This window comes from Tigriopus californicus, chromosome 7, assembly GCF_007210705.1.
Source record: "Tigriopus californicus strain San Diego chromosome 7, Tcal_SD_v2.1, whole genome shotgun sequence".
NCBI classification, from domain to species: Eukaryota; Metazoa; Arthropoda; class Copepoda; order Harpacticoida; family Harpacticidae; genus Tigriopus; species Tigriopus californicus.
The window spans coordinates 15,243,579-15,256,016 of record NC_081446.1 but is presented as its reverse complement, the minus strand read 5'-3'; the positions used below and the strand labels follow the sequence as shown (position 1 = coordinate 15,256,016).

The following is a 12,438-nucleotide window of genomic DNA, read 5'->3' as shown; positions in this document are numbered from 1 at the left end:
TGGCACATGGTATTCAACCATTAAGCATATCTACGAACGGAAATACATTTTTCTTTCAAGAGATACGTTCACCATGAACTGGAAAAGGTATTGGAGCAGTTAGTTTTTGAAAGTTGAAGAGACATGATCATTAGTGGTGTTGTTCAGTCCAAAAATGGATAATCACACCATTTGGAACAAAAAGTCAATTGAAAGAAATCCTATTTCAGATAATGGCAGAAGAGAACTCGTTTTGCATTGTTTGCCGCAGTATCCTATTTTCAATGCCATGCCCCCCCTCCACCGCAACTTCTTTGGCGTAAAGCAAAAGGTGACAAAAAGGTGTACTTGGGTGTGATTCAAGGACGGGAAAGTGTACGTAATGGTGCATTTAGACAACACTTATTTTGACACATATTGTGGTCACATACGGCTTTCACATGACATATTCTCGAACACATGGCCACATATTTGATTTGGAACCTGCTCCAATTATCTGCGATATGTGAAACAATTCTGAGGCAAGGTCAGCGCAATCGCCCAACACAAGATTAAGCGTGACCTTAGGGATACAATTGCAATCGGTATTTTTTCACGATCCTCAATCCTGTTTGGGGCGAAATTATTCAATGACTAAAATTCAAGTTTGAATGTGTTCAAAGTAACGACATTTGCGAGATATGTTGGAAATTTGAAGAAACAAAATGCATTTCGACATAACTTTGAGTGGCCAAGAGTGGTCTCTCTTGGAGTTTAACGATTGACGGACACAGAGCTCCCATTGAAACCAGCATGACCAGCGATGAAATAAATCAGATGCTTTGGTTTTACCAAACAAGTTTATTTTTAGTACGAGAAAAGTGAAACAATTTACCCTCTTGAATTTTCTGAAGTAAGTCACTCAGCATTGTAATGACGGCAGGAAACGTTGTCATAGACTGACAAATGAAACCAATGGAACTTTTCATATTTTTTCAAACTTTTCATTTTGGTCAACTAATACTCCTACCTTTGTAACCTGATCGCACGCCATCATTGAAAACCAGTAATCTCGTCAAGGCCCAGTATATTTGACACAGATAGTCTTCTGTGTTGTACTGGTGTGTGTAAATTCTCTGAATCTCGATTTGTGTCACATTGCCAACTTCTCGTCGAATATGTGATCACAATATGTGTCAAAACAAGTGTCGTCTAAATGCACCATAAGTTCTTGGCCAATTTCTTACAGATTCACACATCAGGTTGAGTTTCAGCTCAAAAATAAAAAGGATAACCTCATAAGAAAGAAACAAACGTGTACCAATCTTGATTGAAACTCGAGATCATTTGTGTATAGTATCCAAGGGTTCATGGAAAGACAGGAATGAATGAGTGAGAAAGAGCACCGACGTGCTAAAACTGATGGATATGCCATTGCGTACGGCAGAATTGTCAGGAAAGTGATAATCATTTATGCCGTCTATCTTAATGACCATTCTGTAGCCCTACCCGAGGGGAGAATCAAAGGCTTATCTTGGGATTATCCCGATTTCATATTAGCCTTTATCCAAGCTTAATGGAGGTATATCTTCATGAAGACCCTTGGTAACTTTTATCCGAATTCTCTCTTCACATGATCAAACAAAAAATCTTTCTCCAATTTACAAAGAGTCAGAGTCTTTTGTGGAAATTTTCTCTCGGAGCACCTTCAAACAGAAATACCAGAAAGTTAGTGATGGAAAAAAGTTTCGGGAGCGAACAATATCCACCATACACCGCCTAGACAACATGTTCCTCACAAGTACACAAATATAAGAGAATCTATCCAGGATTCGAGCATCGTTTCAGCTAGACAAAGCATATCTTCACTATTCCTAGGCAAACGGTTGTGAAGTGTTTCAAAAGACGACCGAACGTCAGACTAAGCTTCAAAGAATGAGGCTTCGTCTTCACTGATGTCGTGTTGCCATTTAAAGAAAAACGAAGTGGAACCAATTGGGATCTTCATTTTCTTCTGTCCTCATGACATCTTTGCATTTAGAAATCAGCATCAGGTATGGCTCATATGTTTCGACGTGTGATCAAAATTTTCCTCCTCATTTTCTTCTTCTTTTGAAGTTGGTGTAGGAACTCAAAAAGGACGATCCAATGAAGATTATTTTGCACACATCCTGTTCGGAAATGCATTAAAGCGCCATCGAAACGGTGGAACACTGTGCATGGGAGCAAGGGGAGGGGGAAAATTTTGTAAGAAGATAGACAAATGACCTCGCACTTTCAACTTGGGCGCGAGCAAAGAAGAACGAAACTCGAGTAAGAATTATCGTCGGAGGGACTTGTCTTTTTGACACGTTCGACAATATGTCTTAATAAGTCCTTGTCGCCGCCACAGATGTGAAATGTCTTAAAGGACAGACTTGCATGCACGGAGGTGAACCTCACAATAGGCCATGTTTGCAATTGCAATTCTTAAAAGAATCGACTGATTTATTTGAAAATGTTCATGTATATAACTGATCCAAGTAAGTAATTGCATCCATCGAATTCCGTGACTTCTTCAGACAACGGCATTCAACATGAGGTAATACATTTCACCATCCCACAATGTCTCCATTTTCAATATTTTTCTTCTTCAACCATTCGTACAAGGGCTGGAAGAATTTCACAATAGGTTTGACAGACATCTCCCTGATGCCTGCAAATTTGTCCAGGGCCTCCTGCCAAGGAACACTGCCTCCCAAACTGAGCATCTCTCCCAATTTTGCACCTGCGGCCTTCGACCCAGCAAAACTACAACGATGTAATGGGCCTTCATGTCCCGCCTCTCGACACAACTCCTCGGCGAATTGGAATTGGAGAATGGTTCGAGTGAAGTACCTAACCAAAAAAACAACAACAATAATGTGCAACTCGCATTATCCGTCAGGTGTTGTCTCACCTCATCATGGTGTAGTCCTGATTGATATGGAACAAGGTTGGTGGATCCAGATCCTTGGGGGTTCGAGGAACTGGTGGGTGAACTCCAACCATTTCACGTTTCAATTTCCAGAACTCGTTGTTCCATTGATCTTGGGGGAATTCTCCGCTGAAAACTCTCCAACGCCACACGTCGTTGACAAGATGGAAGGGCAAGGTGGAAATAGTAATTAAGCTCTGACTCAACAAGAAGTTGATATCGCTTTCCTCGTCATCCACGAGTTCATCAATCAGTCCAAGTTTGTACAAGTAGCTGGGGGTGGCTGCATTCATGGCCATCAGCTCGCCAATGGCTTCATGGAAGCCGTTATTGGCACCTCGTTGAAATTGATAGGGTAGATGCCGATATTGCATCTGGTAGATGGTGTGTCCCATCTCGTGATGAATGGTCAGAAAATCGTGGAACGAATAGTCGGTGGCGCACATTTTGATTCGGAAATCCTGGAGGAATCAAATGGCTCATTGTTGGCTCTAAAAAGGAGGTAAGCTCCAAAAAACAAAGGCTATTCTTACCTGTTTGTTTCCGAAATCCCACGCCGTGGGATGACATTGGACCACTCTACCATCTTCAGGTTTTTTGAACATCGAATGGTTCCAAAAGCTGTCAAATAGAGGCTCAAATCCCATATCGGTGTAGAACTTCTCTGTTGTCTTGAACATGGTTTCAACCGTCATATTTTGGGAGGCCATCCTTTCTTTGGAAGGCTGAAGGTTGGGTTTATTTGGATAGGGAATCATTAGTGGATACAAGTTGTTCCAAAATCGTCCCCACATATCACCCAAAACATTTGCGGGAATGGTTCCATTTGGTGGCACATCCTAAGATCCAAATTGGAGAGGCAAAATGTGCATCATACATATCATTTTATCAATGGCTAATATGGGCCAAGCGGGAACAACTTAAACTCGTACCTCACCGTAAATGGAATGGAGGTTACGCCTGACGTAAGCGTGGAGTTCTTGGTATAAGGGTCTGAGCTCCTCATACATCCCCATGACGTCTGACTCAAAGGTTTCAGTTTCATAATTAGAGCGCCATAGGTCTCCTTGATCTGTGAAGTTATTTAAGCGAGCTTTTTGATTCTTCAGTTCCACGTACCTTTCGTATAAAGGCTTCATTTTCCGACCCGCTTGAACTCTCCATCCCTAAGACAAAAGCAAATTCAATTAAGTCACGCTAAAATTCATTTACCTTGCGTTCTTTCACACCTGCCAAGCTTGTTTTCGTTCCTGAAAGTCCAGCGATTCCTTCATGATGTTTGACAATCCTGGTGACAATGTGTGGCATTTTGACTTTGAATCTAACGACAGAAAAACCATGAACAGGTAGTTTTGATGAAGTGTATGCAGCTCTCTTACCCGCGTCTCCTGATTCAGTTTTGTTGAAGCAAACTTCCTCAGTGTTGTAAATCTCACTCATCTCACTAATGATTTCGGACAACTCCAATTGCTCCTCTTGTGGCAAAGGCTTTGAAATGATGAATTTGAACTGACGTTGCTCATCTTCGGAAAGGCTCTTCAGATCAAATTTTGACCCTTGCTCCAAGATATGCTCCTCAAATTCTCGCAGCTGAAACGTATGTTGGTTTTTCTCAAGGTTATCTACATTGGTCAAATCAGTTCCCCAGATTTGCAAAGTGCACGGAATTCAAAATTATCATTCAAAATCAACGTGTCCCACCTACATTTTTTGAAGTTGATGGAACTTCTTGCTTTTGATTATTGTACGTAGATGGGTTTGATTAGCATTGGTTTGATTTTTGAACAACACTAGGATAACTTCAACGGCCTTAAAATCAGGACGTGTCACAAAGTAACTTTGGTGGTGCATTGCAGCACATTGTATCCTTTCATCATTCCATAAAATAGCTACCCTAGCCAATAATCGATTATAAATATAAAGTATATAATTATAGATCAAAATATCTATTCGTTAACTACAAATTTGTAAATCCACTAAAAGTCCACTAACAGATATGTCGCAAAACAGAGCGAAGAGAAAATAGTTATTTATCCGCCCACTAAACGGTTCATGAGGTCTTTGAATCAATACAACTTCAAACTTACTTTTTTATTTTAGTTGCTCCTCAATGTAGTATGGTATTTCAGTAAATCAGTGAAATCATTTACCTTTACCTTTTGAACGCCAAAACATATAACATCAAATGTTGCAACATACGAGACGTACTAGCTCATTTTACACTGGCAACCCTAGTGACTAACATGATAAATTTGGTATTTTTTCAAATGTTGCATCACATTAACACTTTTCCGAATCCGAAGAATCATTTTTCTAATTTCGTATTTTGTCCGTTTCGCCAAACATATTCCAGCTTTTTACTCAAGCGCATTTGTTCGTGAATTATAGATTTCTTTGAGTTGCTGCTCGACAAGAAAGTCAAATCAAAACTTCAGCCACAATTATCGCAATTAAAAAAATTGGAGTACATATTTCACTGGGCTTCACACCACGTCCTGCATCACCAGGTACTAAACAGGTAGCTTTTACAACTATCAACTCATTCCATACTTGATTATTTTTCAAACTCGTTCGTTAATGAGATCAGGTGTATGATATCTTCCTAAAAAGTCTACTTGAGATTGGCCCCACCAGGGTTTGCAAGTGAATTGAAGTGTTTTCTTATTGTTTTTCTTTTGTATTGAGTATATATTCAGTACATATTTTATTAAATATGAAGGGCCAGGATCGGATACATTTGCAATAGACTTCCCCTCAAGAATCCTCCTCTTCCAATAGTTCAACTCTTCCGAACCTACATCACTCCAATTATCCTCTACGGTCTTCACCTCTGGCTCCCAAACTCCGCCCAATCTGCCCTCAAATCCGCCGATTTCAACTTCACCAAGTTCCTCAAACAATACCTGTGCGTGCTCCAATATGCCAACAATGCATGGACGCATTTTCTATCCGAAACTGAGCCCCTAACCATCGGGCTGGCCAGGTTGGTGTCTAACAGTGTTGGGAACCTGACCTTTCCGGAGGTGATGTCCGGACACAAGTTGTCCTTCCCGGTCAAGGACTTGCTAAAACCTTATTGTCCTTGGCCCGACATCCCTTCGAAGTGTTGGCGGTCACGCACCTTTGTCCGGCTCCCAACCCAATGCCATCAAAGTCGGGACAAAAGATCTGTTCAATCTGGCCCAACCACTCGACTGCCATAACCAAGAATTTCATCATTTACCTTTACCTAACTGTGTCTGTACCGTTTGCTCTCACCCTCTTCACTTTTTTCATGTGCTGTGAAACAATTCTAGTTAGATTCACTGTACATCTCTCTCTCTCTAGTCAACTATTTTATTGGTTTTACCATTTTTGATATGTTTCTTTTATACATTTGACAGTCTGCATAATGTTGATACACCATCTCTCCTTTATATTTTTACGCCATGACATGACTATGAATCGCAATATAGATATTAATATTATTATTCACATTGTTTTCATGCTTTAGATTAAACAATAAATTATGACATTTCTTAGATTTCTTTCGTTTGAAAACGAGCTGCATGTGCTAGACTCACCTGGGTTTTCACCACATGCGTTTTGTTCAAGTTCGAATCGGATATGTTAACGGCATAATTCCAACTGGCAACACTAAGACGAGTGGCCAGTTCACTTCCCTTCTTACTATAATGTTCCAAAAACTGCCCAATTTCTCCTTGGGCGCTTTCGCTTCGACATTGTCGACACAAAACGCCTAACAATAGAAGAAATACGATTTTCGTATCCATGATCTCAGACCATAGAAAGCTGACACCCGACTGAAATAGAGGCAGATAGATAAGGGCAGACCCAATATATCGCCCTTGACCTGTTAAAATTACCGCTTAGGAACCAGATTTCTCGCGAGACTGCCAAAAATGGAAGAAACAATCACCTGTCTCTAAAATCCAGTTTGGAAGCAGGCCCCACAATGTTTCATTCAGTCGTCAGAATTACAGGGCGACCACGAATAAGGGGACAACTTTAACTTTGTATATCATCAAAACTAAGAATATTACAGCATTGTATAAACTTCAAATTTGATAAACAAACGCAGACGAGAAAAAAGCTTTTAAAACATTCTCAATAACCTCCCATGACTCTCACAGCTTCAAGTCTTCCACTAACTAAATGGCAAGATGGACGGGAGATGTCAGGATCAAGGTCTGCCCAATGAGCCTCATGTACTTGTTTCAGGAGACCGACACAAGAGGACGATTTGACCACGACCTTCCTCTCAAGAATGGGCTCCATGGAACAGGTCATGACGTTGAGGTCTGGCGAGGAAGGGTGACAAAAATGTTTCCCGTTAGTCGTATGGCTTGGAGTCCTTTTGGTGATCTTTTGACCTGCGCACCCTCGGGTTTGAAGATGAGGGGCGGTTTGAGGTCATTGGATGTTACATAAGCCCACAACCTGAATGAGGCTAGTTTTTGGCGACGAAATATAATCCTCTGGTTCTCAGAATGTTATCCATGTTCTCCAGGTTTTGGTCCAAAACATTGCCATTGGGAGCATTGAAAACCAGATCTATCTTAAGAATCTTCTCATTCGACCAGATTGCATGAAGATGCTCACAAGATTTCATCCACTTTTGATGGCACAGAATTACGCTTGTACCAAAGGTGTTAAGCAGATGTACGACCAATCCGAAACCAGTAATTCTTAGTGGTGCATGCTTCAAACCTATAAATTAGGCATAAAGCATTGCACTGTCTTGTTTAATCCTGGTCGCCCTGTAGAGGGCCAGCCCTCTAGTCGGAATGATCGTTCGTTGGCAAAAGGGTATCAAGAAGAGACAAAGTAGCTAGACACCCGCAGCTTTGGTCAGGCTTGCAAGACATTTCAGGGGAGGGAAGAGAGAGGTTGTACTTAGTTAGAACGAACCTTCCGTTCCAGTTTTGATGGGAGTTGACGAGTCTTTTCAATCCATGGGGTCTATTTTCCACTTCGCGTGCCAAAGTCTCGAACTGTCGACAAAAGTTACGACTTGAACCCTCTCCGATTGATTCTGCTGTCTAAGGAATGTGTTTTGGGTATTCTCTACCATTAGGATCGGCAATGATTGCGAGAGTCAAAAATGTCGACACAATGAAACATGTAAAATCAGGAGCAGGGGCGATAGCTTCTCGTCAGAAACTAAGATGTCGCGAAAACAGGGCATGGACAACTCGAAAGTCTCGAGTCTCTAATGGCCTCTAGAGTATCTTGATATATGATTATTAGAATATCTAAGCCCCAATTTGACTAGCCCCGCCAATATCAACAGAATCATGATAAGAACAATGACTGCTCGTGGTGATGACGATGGTTGTTGTTCTTTGAACAGATACAATGAAGCAAAATTGCCAAAAAAAATCAAAGATTTCTAAACATGCTCCTTGATCTTCAATTTGCTTTCTCGTCATTATCTTTTTTCAGCCGTCATTGTAAATATCTGAAAGTTTTGTCATTTTGATTTCAGTAAAAGCAACTGTGCCGCCAAAACCATTACAAAAATCTGTTCCCTTTATTTAGGAGCAACTTATGCCCCGACAATTTGCTAATATCTTTTTAATGCATCCAAGTATAGTATTAGATCATCCCTCCATATATCTGTATTTCATGGTCGATGTCGACCAAGTGTCAAATGACTCTTGTCACTCTGCTCTCTCACCTACTGGATCGTTCCCATTCTTTCGCCGCATTTCCTCTTCGTCCGCTTCCATACTTACACCAAGGGTGAAACATTTGCTTCCATGTGACATATCTCACTCAATAGCCATTGATTTGCCGGAAATAGATTAATGAACCAATTGACGTACTTGCTCAGTTTTATAAAATTCATTGTTAATTTAAGCTCCGACAAATATGTTGGATTTTTGCCCAAATATGTAATTTTCATGTTGCTTAAAACAACCCAAATATGTTGATTTTATGTTAACCAAAAACGTTTCGGTTTGTTGGTTCTGTTTCTTTTATTTTTCCTAGCATAAAAGCTAGGGCGATAAATATGGTTTTACTTTCAGCAAATTTGGATGAAAATCAAAAAAAATTACACAAAAAAATTGCGAATAAACTTTCCAAAAAATAGGCAACAACACGTTCAGGGGGGGGGTTATTTTTGCCTTCAATGTCAATCAACACATAGATGAAAAGGAATATTACAATGTAATATCTTCAAGCACCAGTAATATACCCTGCTGTTCCCAATAAGTATAATCTTGCCATGTCCATGCTGGCTCCTGCTTAGTAGACCTTGAAAAAAAGCAGTTACCATATTGGCCGAACTTTTTTGTTACTTGGGGAAAAATGAGAAAAAGTTGAAGGAATACATAAATAGCGTTTTTTACTCCTCCGACAAGAATCTTGTTTTTAATGGTTTTAAGTCGATAAAATAGTACCAGATGTGATACCAGTGACGGGGCCACGCCCACGAACAGTGGCCCCCCCATGAATCTGTGATATGCCCCGTTCAATGCACCTCCCCTTCCAATCCTTCCTCTGCCCATATTCCCCGGCTCACGTCTTTTTCAAGACGTGAGCTTCTAGCCCTCCAACTCTCTTCCTCTTCCCAATCATCCCTTCCCTTTCTCCACCTCAATGGCCATAGTGGTCTCTCTTTTCTAGGTCAGATTGAACAACTCGGTATCGCGAGGAACCAGCATCGGCGGCAACAGGGGATCAGCAACTGCCATGGACGTGCGAACATACTGCGAGTGGCTGGTGCGGGACGGTGTCTCAACAAGATCCAAGCACGCCTTTACCTTCTTATCTGAGATGTGGGTCACCGAGGAGAAACACGAGAGTTGCTTTCCTGGCAAACAGAGCTTCGTAGTTCATGCCAGGAAGCCCGCTGGGCGTGGTCGGCCCAGCGGTGGGTTGGAGCTCTATATTACCAAATGCTTTAAGCCCACCCTTCTCTCATCCTCTCCTCATCACATAGCCGTGGATACCCAAGGCTTTACCATCATTGGCGTTTACTATCAGCCAATCACGGACTATGATGATCTCGTCTCGGACCTCACATCCATCCTTCAGAAGGTGAAGAATCCGGAGAAAGTCATCATTGGTGGCGACTTCAACATCCGTCCTGACTCGAGTGAATTCTCCGAGCTCGCCCAGATCCTGAGCCAATGGAGGATCACTCTGCGCTCCGACCTGGGAGTCCCAACACACACCTACTCCCGGGGCGCCTCTGTACTCGACCACATTTTCATATCAGAAAATATTCCATCTCTGGCCAGTTTCGTCCATCCACTGGCCGTTTCTGATCACCTCCCAATTTCAGTCACCTTCAAGATGCCCAGAAAATTTCCATCATCTGGGCGTGACTCGAAATGGGAGGTGCGTGGTCAATGTACAGAATTACGCGGCTCAACTTGAGGCCCTGCAGCTATCTATCAACACCAGGGTCGTGAGCAATCCAGCTGCAGTGGCCCAAGGCATTTCGCAAGCAATTAAAGAGTCCTCCTCCGTGCATAGGAGGACTCAAGACCCCGTGGTTCAGCGCCTACCATCGAGAGCTGAGGGGTCAAATGCTCCAAAAACAAGCCAAACACCGGAGACTTGGGAGCAATATGTGATATCAAGAATTGCATATCACAAGTTTCTGAGGAGCGCCGAGTCAGCCTACCAATTGTCGGAAGTGGAGAACCTGCTCTCTTCATCGGCCTCGTCCCGGATGGCGGGCTTGTACAAACGTGCCAAAAAGCCCGCCACCAACTCGGAAATTCCCGTGAGTAAATTCCTCCTCCACTGTCAAGAACTGTTTGTTAAACATCGGAAACAATAGTGGAGGAGGTCCAGGGCTGCCCAGAAGAACACCATCCCCTTTTGCAGCCCTTCACGGAACCCGAGATGGACGTGGCCTTCAAGAAGATGAAGAACAAAGCCCCCTCAACATCTGGGGTCTCTCCTTTCCAACTTTCACTTCTCCGGATCCAAGCTCAGCCACTCCTCCAAGATCTTTTCAGCCTTGCCCTCCATTCTTCCTTCTTCCCACCAGCGTGGATGGAGTCAGCCATCATCTTCATCCATAAGAAAGGGCCCAGGGACATTCCAAACAACCCTGGAAAACCCCTTCTTGAAGATGATGTCCACCCTACGTCCTGCCCGCTTCTCCGGATTGGCCAAGGATAGGGATCTCCTTCCCCAGTTCCAATTTGGTTTCCGGAGAAGCCGCTCAACCACCACGGCAGCCACTCTCCTCCATGAAATTGTGCATTCCAACATCAGCAACAAGAGGAGAGTGTATGGATGCTTTGTGGATTTCTCCAAAGCATTTGACAGGGTGGACCGAACGCGGTTATTCCTCGAACTCCAACTGTGGGGAGTTCCGTGTTCAATCTGTGTCCTGCTGTCCAACATCTATGCGGGACTCAGATGCTCCATTCGTTCTGGTGAGGACCTATCCCCCTGCTACTTCACTTCCACTGGCCTCGCAGGGGATCCACTATCGCCAATTCTTTTCAATCTTTATGTATCCGACCTGCCTGAAGCCTCACACACCAAGGCCCACCATCAACAATTTTCCCGTTCAATATATTCAATATGCAGACGACCTGGTTCTCTGGCTAATTCAGCCGTGGAATTGCAAAAATGCCATCAATGCACTCCACGGTTATTGCCAAGAGAACTGCATTCAAGTCAATAACATCAAGACGAAGGCCATGGTTTTTCATCAAGGTCGTCTGCCTCCCACCTCCTTCCATATTAACAATAGTCTGATTGAAATCGTCAATAATTTTGATTATGTCGGTTTCACATTCTCAACTCAACTCAACTCTCCTTCACCAACCATCTCTAATCATCAATAGTCAAAGCCAGGGCCAGGATCGGATACATATGCAATAGACTTCCATGAAGATCTTCCCTCCCAATAGTCCTTCAACTCTTCCGGATCTTCGTCACCCCAATCTTTCTCTACGGCCTACACTTTGGTTCCCAACTCGCCCAATCCGCCCTATCGCTGATGCACCTACACAATCTAAACGACTACACGACACCTCTGCGTGCCCCAATATGCCAACAATGCATGGACACATTTTCTATCTGAAAACCGAGCCCCTCACCATCGGCGGGCAAGGTTAGTGTCCAACAGTGTTGGAACCTGATCTTTCCTGAGGTGATGTCCGGACACAGGTTAGCATTTCCGGTCAAGGACTTGCTAACACCTGATCGTGCTTGGCCCGACGTCCCTTTGGAGTATTGGCGGTCACGCACCTTTGTTCGGCTCCCAGCCAAATGCCATCAGCGACGGGAGTTGACAAAGGATCTGTTCAATCTGGCCCATCCACTCTATTGCAATATCCAAGATTTTCATCACTTACCTCTACCTACCTGTCTTTGTACTATCTGTAACTTACTTCTTACCTTTTTTCATGTGCATTGAACCAATTCTAGTCATGCTCATTGTGATATCACTTTCTAGTCAACTATTTTTTTTTTTTGGTGCGGACTTCCTTACCGCTACCGGGATTGAAATCCCAGCAATTCAAGACGAGAAGATTATTCATGTT

At 42.8% G+C, this 12,438-nt stretch overlaps 1 protein-coding gene across 3 annotated transcripts; it reads right to left on the bottom strand.

Annotated features, from left to right (window-relative positions):
• Window positions 1–2,411: 2,411 nt before the first annotated feature.
• On the bottom strand, window positions 2,412–6,888 carry LOC131883002 (angiotensin-converting enzyme 2-like). Of its 3 annotated transcripts, XM_059230322.1 has the most exons (8): window positions 6,781–6,888; window positions 6,478–6,717; window positions 4,294–4,504; window positions 4,144–4,235; window positions 3,847–4,080; window positions 3,448–3,753; window positions 2,897–3,375; window positions 2,412–2,835 (listed from the first exon to the last, which is right to left on the bottom strand). In XM_059230322.1, the coding sequence occupies exons 2-8, from the start codon at window positions 6,685–6,687 to the stop codon at window positions 2,550–2,552; spliced, it is 1,818 nt and encodes a 605-aa protein (XP_059086305.1). In that variant the 5' UTR covers window positions 6,688–6,717; window positions 6,781–6,888; the 3' UTR covers window positions 2,412–2,549. The 3 variants fall into 3 exon arrangements, with proteins under 3 accessions (XP_059086305.1, XP_059086306.1, XP_059086307.1); XM_059230323.1 differs by lacking the exons at window positions 6,478–6,717; window positions 6,781–6,888 and adding an exon at window positions 5,158–5,469; XM_059230324.1 differs by lacking the exons at window positions 6,478–6,717; window positions 6,781–6,888 and adding an exon at window positions 5,002–5,135.
• Between the last annotated feature and the right edge of the window lie 5,550 nt (window positions 6,889–12,438).